Raw genomic sequence first — 15,007 nt, 5'->3', positions numbered from 1 at the left:
GCCCAATTCTACTGGTCTCTAACTTAGTCCTGCTGGGTTTCGAGAACAGACTCCGCCCAGCCCAATCTACCTGAGACCCTGCCCTTCTCGCTCCCACAAGAGTCGGTTGACCCCTCAGACCCTCACAGCCCCCACTGAACACCTCACAGATATCTCACAGGAACCCTAGAGGGACCCTCACAAACACAGACTTCCCACGGATGTACCCACAATATCAACACATCCTACCCAGAGACTCGCTGAAAACCCCTTACCAGGTCCCACGGAGCTCCCTCAGGAAACCGCACCCACTACAAAGATATTTAAACTGCTGTTGCTAGGTAGCATACTGGGCGTTCCGGTTGCCCTGGTGACCGATACCGCCTCTCCCGGCCCGGGTTCTATAGGTTTCAGTCAATCCTCTCCCTCGTTGACCCTGGACCCCTCTTGCTCCTCTCCCTTATCGCCCTTCCCCAGGTCAGGCAAGAGCCCATTTTCGAAGGTCTGCAGATGTCCAAGTCTCCCCACATAGTAGACTTTAAAGCAAGGCCTTTCACTTCTCAGCTCCTGCAGCCAGGCTCATCCCTAACCAAGACTATCCCCTCTCGGGACCGACACTTTCCCCTTAAATCTACTGCAATTTCCTGATCTAAGGACAACAACCAAGCCAAAGCCCAAAGGTATGTAGTTTCTCCAATGGTTCTTCCCATCCAAACCTTCAACCTGTTCCCCTACTAACACCTGTCCTGCCTCCTTCTACTTTTCATCCTTCCCATCCCTCAACTCCTGCCTCCCCTTCTGGTTCCCTTTCCTTTCCTCCCATCCTTTAGTTCTAACCCTCGGGTCACTTTTCCCTCTAAGTGACTTTGATCATCTTCCCGCTTATCATCCTACTTCTGTCCCTACTTCTGGTCCCAAACTTCCTTTGGAAAGGTTCTGATGAGTTGTGTTTTGTGTTGTTGTTTTGTTTTGTTTTTGTATTTTTGGCGTGGGGATTGAACCCAAGGGTGCTTAACCACTGAGCAACATACCCAGCCCCTTTTTGTATATTATTTAGAGACAGGGTTTCACAGAGTTACTTAGTGTCTCTCTAAATTGGGAGGCTGGCTTTGAAATCACCATCCTCCTGCCTCAGCTGCTGGGATTACAGGCATGCGCCACCACACCCAGCTTCTAATGACTTTAAGAAGTGATGTATTTAGTGTCTCTGGAGCATGACAAAAAGTAGGGAGCAGAGAAAGTAAAGACAGAAATTCTCAAGTAGTGTTACAAATAATAACAGACCTTGAATATCAGAGCAAAGAAATTTGGACTTAATCCAATTTCAAACTGAGTCACTGAATGCTCTTAAGCAAAGGAAGGCTAGTGTTGGGTTCACATTTTGAAAAGATCTTGATTGGGTCAGGACTGCCTATTTGGAGCATACTTCCAGGAGGAATTAGGCTCCCCACAGCATCCTACACTTACCCCAGCACAATATCAACTATTCGTTGTCCTTGTTAGTTGACCTTTTCTCTCCCAATTCAGCTGAGTCCAGGGTTTAGCATAGTGCTTGAGTAAAAGTATAAGATCAGGCTCTTTGCAAAAGTGTAAGTTACATAAATGGATGAAAGAATGGGTGAATGGATTAATATGCTGGGGGGTGGCAGTACAGAGGCAAAGTTATTACACAATCCAGGCAGAATATAATGAGAACTTGAACAAAATTGGAGGAATAGAAGAGGAGAGAATGTATTTCAGGACTACTTAGAAAATAGGAAATGCAGTTCTTATTGCCTATTTGAAGATGGGGGCTTAGCGAAAAGGACACTAGGATAATTTTCAGAGTTAAATCTGATGTCTCTGGGACATCCATTTAGAAATGTCCTATGGGCAATTGGGTATGACTGTGAAATACAAGGGTTTAAAGAGGGTCTGCACTGGAAATATGGACTTAGAAGTCAGCAGCATACAGCTCGAAGTCATTGAATCCTTGAATATGAATGACATCATCAAGACAATGAGTATGTGTTCCCTAAACAAAATCAGACTATAAACAGGGCCCTCCCTGCCTTAGGCATATGACATTCTCTGCACTCTTGGGAGCCAACCCCAACTTTGGCTTGGTATTCCCAATCTCTGGAATGCCAAATCCCAATTACCAGGGGCCTAAGATATGTCCAGGACCATGCTCTTGGAGTGGTGAAATAGCTATGTTCAGCTCCCTCCTGGGGCATGGTCCTCTGCTACCATCTATTGATAGTACTGACTACTTCCGCCTTTCAATCTTTTAAGTTCCAGCTCCTTAAACTCCCATAATGGCATGCCACATTATGTCTGGGCACATGAGTGAGCCTCCTGGCATCACACCCTGAGACTCAGAACTCTTCTCATGTTCCTCTCATGTCTCAGGTGCACAGAGAATCTTATCCTAATACCATACCCCACCAACCCCATGAACACTGTGCTCTCTGCCCTGACTTGTAGACCCTCCAATCTCAATCTAATGAAGCCTGTACCTTATTCTACCACTAGATGGAAGCAGACAAGGTCACAGAAGAGCCTCATACCACCATGGATGCAAAGGAACACCCCTCTTCCAAGGATCCTGCTACTGAAGATATTCAGGAGCCCCCTGTCTCTGAAGCTACCTTGGAGCCTTCTATCTCCCAGGCCCCTTTAGAGAGCCAGGCTTCTGAAAACATTTTAGAGCCTTCTGTCTCTGAACCCCCTTTAGAGACCCCTTTAGAGCCCCACGCCTCTGAAAATCCTTTGGAGTCTTCTATCTATGTAACCTCTTTAGAAGAGTCAACCTCTGTGATCCCTTTGGAAGCCCCTACCTCTGAAATAGCAGAGAAGCATATTACTTTTCAGTCCTCACCAGTAAGTGAGATCTCTGTGTCTTCCTCTGATACATTGAGCGATGACCTCTCTGAGTCTTCTTCCAGTGAGGTCTCATGGACAAGGATGTCCTCCCAGGACCTTGAATTTCAGTTCCTTCCAAAGCACTCCCTTCCAGGCCCTTCAGCCCAGGACCACATAGATACATCTACCAAGCAGAAAGAAGAGTCAGGAGAGAACAAGGAAGGAAAGGATACCAGTGACACTACTGCTCAGACAGCCCATCCTGAACACCGGCTGGGCAAGAAGAAGAAGAAAGGAATTAGCCGTAATTGCTCCTCCCCTTTCCCCTGTTCTCATCACTGTCCACTGCCCTTGACCTGCCCCAGAAGAAGGGGACTGAGTTCCTCTCAGACATGGCCCTTCCTCTTAGTTTTAAGAAATTCTCCCTTCCCCTTGGTTACTTATCCCCTCCCTTCCCAGGTTACACAGGCAGCCCAGTGGTCCCTGCTAATCAGGCAGAGTTGGTGAAAATGGCTAAGGCAATGCACAGGGAGAAGTTTGGTGCTCAGTTGAATCATCTTTTCCAATGGGAGAAGGATACAACCCTGAATGCCATCCAGACAGGTGAGCCAAGGTGGCCTTTCAAAGACCTGTAAGAGGCCCATGGATATCTTCCAGTCTAACAGGATCTGGAAATCTGCCCATTCAACAGATAGCTGCCCCTTATAGAAACAGCCATGCCACCTGCCTGGAATCTGGAAGGGGGGAGCAAGTGGGTAGTCTAAGAAACAGCAGTAAGGATCTAACAAAATGTGAGAATATTCATACAAAGTCCAGGTAGGCACAGATAGCCCATAATAATTTTAATATGATTATTAAAAACAGAAGGGCCAGAGGCCAGCCCTAGATCTAGGGACCAGATCCAGGTAGCCTATACCAGACAGATCCTAAGGCAGAGATAGTCCAGGACCCTGGTCAGTTTCCAGGAGACTTCTGTTCTGATGTGGCAAAAACCCTTGGCCCCTTTGATGGAACTCCATTAAAAGCTGTCATCCCACTGAGTGTGGTGGTTTAACACCTGTAATCCCAGCAGCTCGGGAGGCTAAGGCGGGAGGATCACAGGTTCAAACCCAGACTCAATTTAGTGAGGCTGTGAACAATCTTGCGAGACCCTGTCTCAAAATAAAACATAAAAAGGGTTGGGGATGTGGTTCAGTGGTTAACCACCCCTGAGTTCAATCCCCAGTTAAAAAAAAAAAAACTGTATCCCTGCATGCCAAATCCATGACCACCTGTGTACCAAAAGCTTTGAGTCTGCCCACCAAAGAGAAGAACTATGTCCTCTAGCCCTATCAAGTCTGTCTCCATCCAGAATTAGTATTCCCAACTGTGCTATTAGCAGCACGCTGTATCTCTGGGTGTGCAGACAAGCTATGTAAACATATGTCACCCTATGGGTAAGTATATCTACCTGTATTATTGAACTTCATATCTATAGGGATTATTGACTTCAGTAAGAGTCCTACGCTGACCTACTGAGAAGATTCTGAGATTTCTAGAATAAATTTAACAGATGTCACTACATTTATGTTGGTATTTCATACTTCCTTAGATGGAAATAAGGCCTAAGATACAAAGATAACCAGGTAATTCCATATCCTTATCCCTTCTCTGTGTAATTTACTTTCCCCATTCCCATGCAGGATCCCTCCCTACTCTACCTCTAGCCAGGAAAGTCACAATGATCTCATTTGTTTCTCAGTTTATTTTAGGCATTGAGACAGTTGTGGTTTTTTTTTTTTTTTTTTTTTTTTTTTTTGGTTGATTGGTGTTTTTTTTTTTTTTTCTGTTTATTTTAACATCTTCTGTTACTCTTGCTTGTTTCTTGCAAATGCAGGATTTGTTCATTTCCCTTCTTGGACCCTCTTATCTACTCCCTTCTTCCTATTTCTTCTTCTTTGAATTGAGTGTCTTCATTTTCCTGTTTAAACAGAAAGTGTATTCAATCCTGATCAAAGAAATTTGGGGCCGCCTCCTAATGAGTCCCAGGAGAGTCATAACTCCATGATAGTACATGTGATATGTTGAAAAATGTCAAATGTAAGCTTTTTAAAAAATATATTTCAACATCTGTGCACCAACTGTGTGCCAGGCATTTTGCCTAATTGTGGAGGTGGTGGGACTGGAAAAGTTTCAAAGACAAAATTCCTCATTAGAGTCCAAAACATTAATTTGCACTCTAATGAGCTACACCAATATGTAGAGGACAATTATAATTTCATTTAATAATTGCTATATACCAAGAATGCTGCAGGAGCAGAGAAGAGGGGCACCCAATCTTGGGTAGTAAAGGAAGGAAAGTCTTAGAAGGAAAGACTTTTCAGTTGATATCTGTAAGATGATAAGTATAGGTAGCCAACTCAAGACTAGAGTAAGGTGAGACATGACAAGGCAGCTTATGAAACTGCAGCAGTACATTATACCTGGTAAATAGCAATGTTGTGGGGAGTAACCCTGCTCAGCTCTGGAAAGTAAGAATTGTGCAGGCATTTCTGAGGCCAGCTAAAGAGTTGGAATTTTATCCTGAGAGCAACTGAGAAGATTTTAAATAAGATAATAACATGAACATATTGATGTTTTTGAAAGATCACTCTGGCAATAGAATAGACTGGAGAAAGACAAAATTGGATACAGAGGATGGCATTGTGAGGCATTGGTAATAATCCAGGTAAGAAGTAGATGGGTGCAGGTGGAGAGAAGTGTCAAACTGACCATTTGGATTGTTGGATATGTAAAATAAGTAAAAGAGTAGAAAATTCCTGGAATGATAGTTTTGTTTTGTTTGTTTGTTTGGCTAAAGAAGCTGACTGGTTGATGGTGCCATTAACTGCATTCCTAAAACAGAGTAGATGCCAGATAAATATGGATTGGATGAACAGAGGACAAAGAATGAGATCTTGGTTTGGAGGGAAAATGGTATAACACATTTGAAGTGTTTATGGAACATGCTGGTAAGAATCTAGTAGATAGCTGGCTATATGGGTCTGAAGTTCAGGAGAGAGGTCTAGGCTGGCAACATCCTTCATGTAAAGACAGCTGTATGTTATGTGAGATATTTTGGGCATGAAGAGAGGTTATTATGCAAATGCGGTTGTGCAATCATGGAAATGGACTGGTTATATAGTCAGAATGAAGTTTCAGATAATCTTTTCCCTCTGCCAGTCCTAACAGGAAGGGGATTTAGAATCTGTGCAGAGTGGAATTCACAGCAGATGCCAACTTTCCCACTATGAGAGCACTGAAGAGAATCATAGGATAGAATCTGAGGTTTAGTTGCCAGACTCCTGATTCAAACTCTTCATCGGAGGTCTTGGCACTTATTCTTATACCAGTGCTTGAATTTAGTACCTGCAACCTTCAGGCCAAGCCTTGATCCATAGGCACAGACGCTTGTTCAATTCTGCACATCACCTTATCCACTGTGTCCTGCTGCTCCAGACAGGGTTCAGTATTCCTCTAATGGAATCCTGGTTCCCACCCACGTCCATTGTGACACTGCCTGTACCCTAAACTCTCAACGAAGCTTCCCTGGTGTGATAGGGCACTGGCACTATAAGCTGTCAGCCTCAAGACAGAAGTAGCCAAGCCAAAAGACATACCTGAACAGGTTTTAGGTCCGGAGAAGCTATGGGTAAGACTAGGAAACCTGGCCAGGGTCAGAAAACAATGCCAATTCTTTTTCCTTATGGTTTATTCCTGGAATGCTCAGTCATTCAGGCAGTCTGTGTTCTCTAATCACCCATTTTGTGCCAGGCCCTGTGCTAGGAATAGAGATCTGGATGAAAAGATAGTAATTACCCTTGAGGAGCTCACAGACTAATGGGAATATAAGTGAACAGTCCATTACAATGCATCATAATAGCAACAGCACAAGAAGGTGTAGAAGGCCAGAGGAGGGTCCCAGATAGACAAGGGAAGTCAGGGGCAAGAGGTGACATTTCAGTTGAAACTTCAAGTGGGAATCAGTCCTATAGCTTCAGGTCCAACTCCATGGGAACTCAGGCAGAATTTTTGGTTAGAAGTTGGGATACTCCACACTCACAGAGGATAAGAAAATCTGAGTGGGAGGTACGCTCTGGTTTTACTAAGTTGACATGGCACCAATCTTGCCACATGGTGAGACTGGCCATGAAGCCAGAAAGCTTAAGATCCCACTGCTGAAACCAGGATCTCAAAAGCTGTGGCTTTCTGCTGGTACCTGCACTCAGGGATATTTATTAGCCTCACTTTCCTTTCCATGCCTCCTCATAACATATATTTGGTATTCACCAAACATAACTTCTGGCCTGCCCTTTTCTCCTGGTCCTTGGAGAGCCATAGGCAGCCCTTCTCAGGCTCAAAGATGGTGTTAGTCCCTTAACACTAGGAACATGGAAGGGACATATGAAGGAGCCAATCTGGAGAAGATAGGGGAAGCCCTCCTCCTATCTCCTGGCACCAAGTCTACCTAACCTTCTCCTTTTCTTTAGGGCCAATCACTAACCATTCTCCTTAGGACCCAATCCCTATCACCTACTATATACCTGGCCATTTTTCCTCTTCCTCACCTTAGACACTTCAAAGAAACAAGACAAAGTTGGATTCTAATGAGGAGAGGGGAAGAGATGAGGAACCCCACAGTCACAAAGAACTCAGTGAGATTCATGTTCACCTTCAAACAAAATTTTACCTATGATCTTCCTGCTCAGAAACTGAAGACTCTCTTCAGTAATCTCTGACAGGCTCATAGAGACAGAGTGGATCCTGGAATGGGAAGGGAATAGAAGACAGGGGATGACCAGAAAACCTTGAAGAAAAAAGTCAAAGGGGTAGAGGTGTGGATTCCCAGATGGAGATAAACACACCTCAGAGTAGAGGTGAAGCTCCACCCTGACCCCAGGGAATAGGTCAGAATATCTGCAGGAGCTTTGGATTTTTTTTTTCTTTCTCACTTTTCCCTATTATTCAACCCCTTCCCTATTATTTACCATCTACAGGTCTCTACATTGGATGGCGCTGCCCCCATTACCTATGGGACTGCTTCCGGATTGGGGATGAGTCCAAGTGTTTTTGTGGACATTTGCTGAAAGAGCACCACATTATCTCAGGTAGGGGAGAAGTGACTAGCCTTTATCAGGTATGGAGAGACAACTGTCCTCTGTCATCATGTCTTGGGATATGTGAAAAGTAAATGTGTGTGTGTGTGTGTGTGTGTGTGTGTGTTGGTATGGGGTTTGGCATGGGCAAGCCAGGCTCAGTCAGGGGCTGATCCAACCCTACCACCCATCCTGTTCCCATAGACATAACTGTACCCTGCACTATGAGTCAGTGCCGCTGCCTTATGTTCTGCTTCATCCCATCACGCCCAGAAGAAGTGGGTGAGTTCTGGCTCAAGAGACGGGCCACCTTTGATCCTAAGGCCTGGAGAGCTCGATGTCGCTGCAAACATAGCCATGAAGAGCATGCCACCACTGGGACTCATCCCTGCAAGCATCGTGGTAACTTCTAGTGCATGGGAATACTGGGTGGGAAGAATCAGTTAAAGGATGCAATTAGTTTGGGGAGAATGGGGAGTTGATAGAGTAGACACTTGGGTGTTTGGTGGGTAAAGAAGAGATGAGAATGTGGGTCAGCTGTGGGGATGCCTCCATTCTCTATATTCTCCTCGGCTGTCCTTTTGTCTCAGGCTGTAGCTGCAACAATTTTGAATCTAATTTCCTCTGTGCCGCCTGTGACCGGCGCTGGGAGGAACACGAGACTTTCTTTGAAACCCAGGAGACACGACGACGAGGAGGGAGACCTCATGGTAAGGGAGCAACTTGGGACAGGGGGCCAGCCCAGAATCCGTAGTCAGAAGGCCAGGCAGAAAGGTATTCCCACCCTGAACTGTCTCCTCTAGGGCTACTGTATTCTTTCACCCACCACATCCCATACCTGCACTGGTTTCCACCCCCAGGAGCAGAATATGTGCCATTTGCAGAGATGCCTGTCCTTCAAGAAGACAACCTGAACAGCTCTGACTTCGAGGCCCTCCAGATGCAGGGGCTCTCTGGTCATCGCAGTCCCCACCCTAGTCCCCTTGTACTCTCTGGCCCACGTAGAACCCAGCGTGGTCCCCCATCTGACCGCCATACCTGACCCTTTAAACCTCTACTCTTCCCTCCTCCAGGATCATACACTGTCAACAAATGGCATAGGCCCTTCTGAGCCTGGCCTAGCTCAGCAATAAAATGGAAGCCTCTAGAATCTGACATGGTTCTATATGGGGCAGTAGAGCCAAGAGCCAACCATAAGCCATTAGAGTTAGCACTGTTTGGGAGCAAGAGACAGCACCAAGCAGGACAAAGGCTGGATCCAGCCATCTGCCCCCATCACGCCCACATTCAAGTTTCTGGCCATGATATCACAAGCCAAGGAGAAGAGGGAGTTTCAAGAAGGATAAAGTGGGCAATGATTTAAGATGTAACTAGGGCTTCTGTAAGAAAAAGACTGAAAAGTGCCCATTGGATTTTACAAGGTCTTTAGGGACTTCAGAGAGTACAGTGTCATATTGGTGCAGTAGAGAGAGAAACCAAACAGCTATGAGTTTGAAAGAGACTTTTAAAGAAGCTGGGGTAAAAAATGCAGGAAAATTTTCAGACAATATCCAGAAGGAGATATGGAGTCAAGGAAGCAGTTTTTTTAGGAGGGAAAAAGGGAGGTAACCAGTAGACAAAATGTCCCTAAAAGATGCAAAAGAAAGAGAGATGCCTGTTGAGACAGGATCCCAAAGACAGAGGAAGGGGATGAGATCAAGGCAAAGGCGAAGAGATTTGCTCTGAGACCAAGAGGAGGGAAGAAAGTTTGGAGCCTTCACTGAGCTTCAGGGAAAATGATCTTGCAGAAGTTCCCTCTGATGGCTTCTCTTATCCCCTGTGAAGTAGGATAAGAGTGGATACTAGGAGACAAGAAGGGAAAGGTGAAAGTTTGGGAAGGCTAATGTTGGGGAATTGGAGAAAATCCTGATCAATGTGTAGTTTAGGATTCAGGTACCATTGGAAGTAAAAAACCTAGAGAAGCAAAATGTTTATAGATTACTGGTTGGAGATGGGAAGGTATCAGGGAGGATTATCAGGAAAATGAGGCAACAGAAGTAGGCATGAAGATATGGAGTATGTAGACGATACAAACAGGGAAAGAGTGGTATCAGGAATCAATTTATGAGTTGAAACGGAATAGAAGTCTCTAATGAGGTCCAGTAGCAGTCGTAGTGGCATGGACTGAATTAAGTAAAGGACAGTGATCAGAGCCTGCAGAGCGTTGCAGCTTTCAGATGAGAACAGCTGCAGGTGATGACAAGACCTTGGAATAGAGAAGACTGTGAACCAGGGATCAAAAAACAGTAACAAGGAAGTTCATAGGTGATTCTTCTGGGAGTAGGACAGGCTGACACTGATGGGCTCTGTGCCTCTAAGGAAGAACTTTCGTCTTTGGGCCTTGGTTTCTAGATCTGTAAAACAGGATTAACCAGTGCTGCTGTTCTCTGTGAGAACCCAAGAAATAGCCAGTTTCTCCATGCTTTGTATTCACTGTCCCTCCAGGCTAATTTCTTTCCTCTTCTAGATCCCAACTCCACTTATCTCTTGCCCTTCTCCTGAGCAGTTTTAAGGTCTTCAAGTGTTCCAGAGGCACAGAGAAAGGAAGCCTCTGGGATATAGAGAAGAGGCCATTCTACATTTCCTCAAATTTAGGGAGGTCAGCTGTCCTTACAAGGGAAGGATACAGTCCAGACTACTAGGACCCCTGGGGAAAATCACAGGATCAAATGTCTGCCCTGAGAAAGACTGAGAAAATCAAAGGATTTTCAACAATAACAAAGTTATAGAAAAGAGGGTTGGCGATGTAGTTCAGTGATTGAGCCTTTGTGTAGCAGGCATAAGGCCCCAGTACCACAATTTAAAATAGAAAGCAAAAGGGGAGAGTGTTTTCCAATTCTGGCTATATGCTCCATAACCATTCGTCTAAAACTAATTCATTTAATAGTCAGCTACAGAGTGCTGATAAACTCATTCAAGGAAATAGTATGCAGCCATTACCCTGGTATATTTATATAGCCTATGTAATAATATGAAAAATTGATAGGCGAATAATAAATATGCCATATATATTATAAAAGAAAATGAAACACTAAATTTTATTAACAATTATTAAGCACCTGTGTCAGGCCATGTGCTTTAAAAAAAAAAAAGAAGAAGAAGAAGAAGAAACAGTGGTGACTTAGTGTTAAACTTCAGACTAAATTGACCAGGTGTCTTGAGTATTTTTGTGACACTGTGGGTTTTTAAAATATTTTTCTTAGTTGTAGATGGACACAGTACCTTTATTTTTATGTGGTGCTGAGGATCCAACCAAGTGTCTCACATGTGCTAGGCAGGTGCTCTACCACTGAACTACAACCTCAGCCCACATTGTTTCTTATATCAAAATATAAACTCCAGCAGAGCGAACCAAATCATACAACTTTCTGATTAGGAAAGAACATTGAATACATATATATTTCTTTGCTTTTTGGTGCAATAAAGGAAGGACGTTCCCATCCTCGTCCGATTTAAAAAAAAACAAAAAACAAAAACAAACAAACAAAAAAACCTAATATGCCAAAATACATTCTACTGTCATGTATATCTAAAAAGAACAAATTAAAAAAAAAAAAAAAAAAAAAACTGCCGAAAAACAATCTATGGTGTGAATGTATTAATGAGAACACAAATTAGGGAGGAATTGCTCTTTAAAATAACCGAAATGGTGCCTGCACGGTGACCCAAGCCTGTAATCCCTACGTGGAAGTATTCCAAGTTTCAGGACAGCCTGGGCAATTTAGCAAGACCTTATCTCAAATTTTAAAAATAATAATTAAACCCCAAAGGGGAGGGAGGGCTGAGGACGTACCGCAGTGACAGAACGCCAGTCCAGCGTGCCTGAGGCTCTGGGTGCAATCCCCAGTACCGCGAAAAAATATCTTTAAAATGCTCAAGAGACTGAAACCGCCTTTGGAAAGAAAACGCTGGAAATTAACCCCACCAATTAAAAAGACCCCGGTTCCTGTTCACCTTTAGCCCCGCCCAGGTGATTCCTGGAACCACGTGTGCTGAACTCCTCAGAACCCCGCCCGCCACAAGGCCAAAGCAGTGAAAGGATCTAAAATATGTTTAGACCTTCGTGCGGCAGGTGACAGAGCCCCGCCCTCTTCCTCCAGCCCCCCAGGAAGGGCCAGAACTGAGAAGGACTAGCCAAGAACGTGAAAGCCCCACCCACTCGGGGGCCTTAGCCTAAACCGAGCTAAGGCTGTAAATCAGAGCCAACTAGGTCAAAAATTGCACCTCCAGGTCTCTTAATCCTTGCAAATTTATCTCATAGTGAGACTGGTTAGCGATAACGACAAAGAAGGAACTTCTGCGCTAAAAGACGAAGCCAATGGAGTGGGAAATTGGCCCTGCGTTGGAAGATGCAGCCAATGGGATGAAAAGATTCCGCCTCTAAAGTGGCGGCGGAGCCAATGGCTTGAATAGCGGCTGGAACCGAGATCCAATGGGGGAGGCAGGGTCCGCCCCCTGCCGTGGAAGGGGCCAATGACCTAGCTCTCCCACTCCGCGACTGCCCAACTCCAGTAGGCCGCGGAGTTGGGTGCAGGACTGAGTTGTTCCCGCAGCTCCGGGAGAATGGCTGCGGCTGTGGTACTAGCCGCCGGCGTGCGCGCGGCGAGGAGAGCCTTGGCGGTCTCTGGACTCCGGGGGGCGCAGGTGAGAAGTGGCCGCGGGGGCAAGGAGGGGCTTCCGCAGGCTCTGACCCTCTGGGCCGCTTGTCTCCCACCTCCCGAAGGCGCAAGCAACCCAGCAGCCTTGCAGAGCCGCTGCCCCTTCCGAGGACCACACTCTAGGATTGTGCGGTGAGGTCGGACTTGATGGCTGCGTGTGAAGCGAACTAGCGATCACCGCCTCCCAGCACAGGCCCTGGCGCAGAGGTCAGGACAGGGTCAGTGCAGCAGCTGCTGCTCTCGGTTGCCTGAAGCCCAGCTGGTCCCGCACCCGCTCAGTGCCCCCTGCGGAAAGTGAGGTCTCTCTCTCAGAGCCAGTCCTCTGCCTGCCCCCTCGGACCTTCTAGTGATCACTGGTGTTAACCTTTGATCTGCCCCACTTTTCTGAAGCAACTCGGGTCAAGAGTCTAATTCATCCAGTTCTTTTCTCTCCCTTTATGACGCATCTTCTTCATCCTCCGGAGTCCATGGGAAACGGGTATATCTACAACTCCCGGATAACTGGGGGAGGGCTGAGTTCATTTAGCTGAATTTTTTTTTTAAAGTGGGGAAGGAACCATCCAGGGACACTCAATCACTGAGCCACATTCCCAACCCTTTTTTGTATTTTATTTAGAGACAGGGTCTCACTGAGTTGCTTAGGGCCTCACTAAATTGCTGAGGCTGGCTTTGAACTTGTGATCCTCTTGCCTCAGCTTCCCGAGCTGTTGGGATTACCGGCTGAATTCTTATGTAATTTCACTGATGCAAAACAGTAGAGTTAAAATCCACAATAAGAGGTCAGACATTACACCCAAAGAAGACACCTGGCATCAAACAGGTCCTATGCAATAAAACCTAAACAAAACAGGTAACAAGACTTGAAGATCAAAAAACAAGTAATGGAAATAAGTGAACACATACTAACAAGGTGAGAGTAAACAGAGCTTCAAACGCTTAAGAAATAATCAAACCACCCCTTTATGTATGAAACTACAGAAAAATTTGTGAGGTAATTCAGTGGTAGAATAGGAATTGAGACCTAATTCTTCAGACTCCCATTCTGGATCCTTTTCCCTGCACATGTTGATTTTATAGACACATTAGCAGGAATCAATTGCACTCCTGAATCCTGCATAATACAGTTATCTAAACAGGATGAGCACCATCTGGCCTATCTTTTGTTGATGCAGGAACTTTTCCCTTGGGTGGGAATCCAGTAATAGGTTCTTGGAAGAAGTTAACCCATCATGTCCTGGTGTCTCATTCATATATATATATATATATACACCTACATGTGGGATGGCAGCATGTAATGGGTTAATAACTATCAGAGCACACCTCTGCCAGCCCCAACTGAGTACTGGAAGAGCTTTTGCCAGCTGCCTCCCTTGGGTGTGTCTGACCCACCTGCAGGTCCGGGGAGCTGCAGGTGTGACAGACGGGAGTGAAGTGGCCAAGGCCCAGCAGGCAGCTCCTGGAGGAGCAGCTCCGACCATCTTCTCCCGGATCCTGGACAGAAGCCTTCCCGCTGACATTCTATATGAGGACCAGCAGGTGGAGTCCCCTTAGGGCCCAAATCTCTTAGGAATTTCATAGATACAGTTAGCCTGATGAAGTAATGTGATGGTCTCTGGCCTGTCATTGCTCTCAGTGTCTGGTGTTCCGTGATGTGGCCCCTCAGGCTCCTGTGCATTTTCTGGTCATTCCTAAGAAGCCCATTCCTCGTATTAGCCAGGCTGAAGAAGAAGACCAACAGGTGGGAAGAATAAGGCCAGGAGTTGTTGGGGAAGAGCCCTGGTATAAATTAGAAGTTTTGCCTTCTATGAATGAAAACAACTATGTCCCTCCCATCTCCCTATAGCTTCTAGGACACCTTCTCCTTGTAGCCAAGAAGACAGCAAAGGCTGAAGGCCTGGGAGATGGATATCGACTTGGTGAGTGACTTGGCCCTTGCATCCCTCATCTGTGAAGTCCTACTCCTCGATATGATTTTCATTCTTTGACCTCTTCCATGATCCTGAACCTCTAACCTCAAGCTCATTTCAGTGATCAATGATGGAAAGCTGGGAGCACAGTCTGTATATCACCTTCACATTCACGTACTTGGAGGACGGCAACTCCAGTGGCCTCCAGGTTGAACCTGCCAACTGACCCAAGAAACTTGGATCTGGATGTTTGGATGGCAAAAGGGAAACTGTGATGCTAATAAACCTATTCTCCCTCAGTTTTGCATGCCTGTCTTAAATATAAAGGATTTATACCATAAAGGGGGAAAAGTGATTCAGCTATGAGCTCCCTTGACAACAATAAAAGTGAGAGACACTGAGGAGGCCACTGTGTGGTCAAAAGGAGCACCTGCCCATAGATCTGCCTCATGACTAGTAGTCTGCC

The 15,007-nt window shown here is 45.5% G+C and overlaps 2 protein-coding genes across 4 annotated transcripts; both read left to right on the top strand.

Moving 5' to 3' along the window:
• Positions 1 to 328: 328 nt before the first annotated feature.
• Positions 329 to 10,980, top strand: FAM221B (family with sequence similarity 221 member B). The gene is made up of 7 exons (XM_079113555.1): positions 329 to 659; positions 2,494 to 3,127; positions 3,283 to 3,426; positions 7,839 to 7,949; positions 8,142 to 8,339; positions 8,528 to 8,647; positions 8,798 to 10,980. Exons 2-7 carry the CDS (start codon positions 2,494 to 2,496, stop codon positions 8,977 to 8,979), a joined length of 1,389 nt encoding a protein of 462 aa, XP_078969681.1. The 5' UTR covers positions 329 to 659; the 3' UTR covers positions 8,980 to 10,980.
• A 1,477-nt stretch (positions 10,981 to 12,457) lies between these two features.
• On the top strand, positions 12,458 to 14,870 carry HINT2 (histidine triad nucleotide binding protein 2). Of its 3 annotated transcripts, none has more exons than XM_079113581.1 (5): positions 12,458 to 12,620; positions 13,964 to 14,170; positions 14,298 to 14,372; positions 14,478 to 14,550; positions 14,663 to 14,870. In XM_079113581.1, the coding sequence occupies exons 1-5, from the start codon at positions 12,540 to 12,542 to the stop codon at positions 14,752 to 14,754; spliced, it is 528 nt and encodes a 175-aa protein (XP_078969707.1). In that variant the 5' UTR covers positions 12,458 to 12,539; the 3' UTR covers positions 14,755 to 14,870. The 3 variants fall into 3 exon arrangements, with proteins under 3 accessions (XP_078969707.1, XP_078969706.1, XP_078969708.1); XM_079113580.1 differs by having other exon boundaries at positions 12,461 to 12,620; positions 14,268 to 14,372; XM_079113582.1 differs by having other exon boundaries at positions 12,465 to 12,620; positions 14,030 to 14,170; positions 14,268 to 14,372.
• The last annotated feature ends 137 nt before the right edge of the window (positions 14,871 to 15,007 follow it).

The sequence above is a fragment of the Sciurus vulgaris genome (assembly GCF_902686455.1).
Source record: "Sciurus vulgaris genome assembly, chromosome: 15".
Taxonomy (NCBI): domain Eukaryota; kingdom Metazoa; phylum Chordata; class Mammalia; order Rodentia; family Sciuridae; genus Sciurus; species Sciurus vulgaris.
The sequence above is the reverse complement of the archived record's forward strand: the minus strand, read 5'-3'. Positions and strand labels throughout refer to the sequence as shown.

Excerpts from the sequence above, each read along its gene's own strand:
- FAM221B (XM_079113555.1), top strand. The coding sequence starts at position 2,494 with ATGGAAGCAGACAAGGTCACAGAAGAGCCTCATACCACCATGGATGCA. Across the intron at positions 3,427-7,838 it reads CCTGAATGCCATCCAGACAG|GTCTCTACATTGGATGGCGC; the intron begins GTGAGCCAAGGT and ends TACCATCTACAG. Across the intron at positions 8,340-8,527 it reads TCATCCCTGCAAGCATCGTG|GCTGTAGCTGCAACAATTTT; the intron begins GTAACTTCTAGT and ends CTTTTGTCTCAG.
- HINT2 (XM_079113580.1), top strand. The coding sequence starts at position 12,540 with ATGGCTGCGGCTGTGGTACTAGCCGCCGGCGTGCGCGCGGCGAGGAGA. Across the intron at positions 14,373-14,477 it reads CTGAAGAAGAAGACCAACAG|CTTCTAGGACACCTTCTCCT; the intron begins GTGGGAAGAATA and ends ATCTCCCTATAG. Across the intron at positions 14,551-14,662 it reads GGGAGATGGATATCGACTTG|TGATCAATGATGGAAAGCTG; the intron begins GTGAGTGACTTG and ends AGCTCATTTCAG.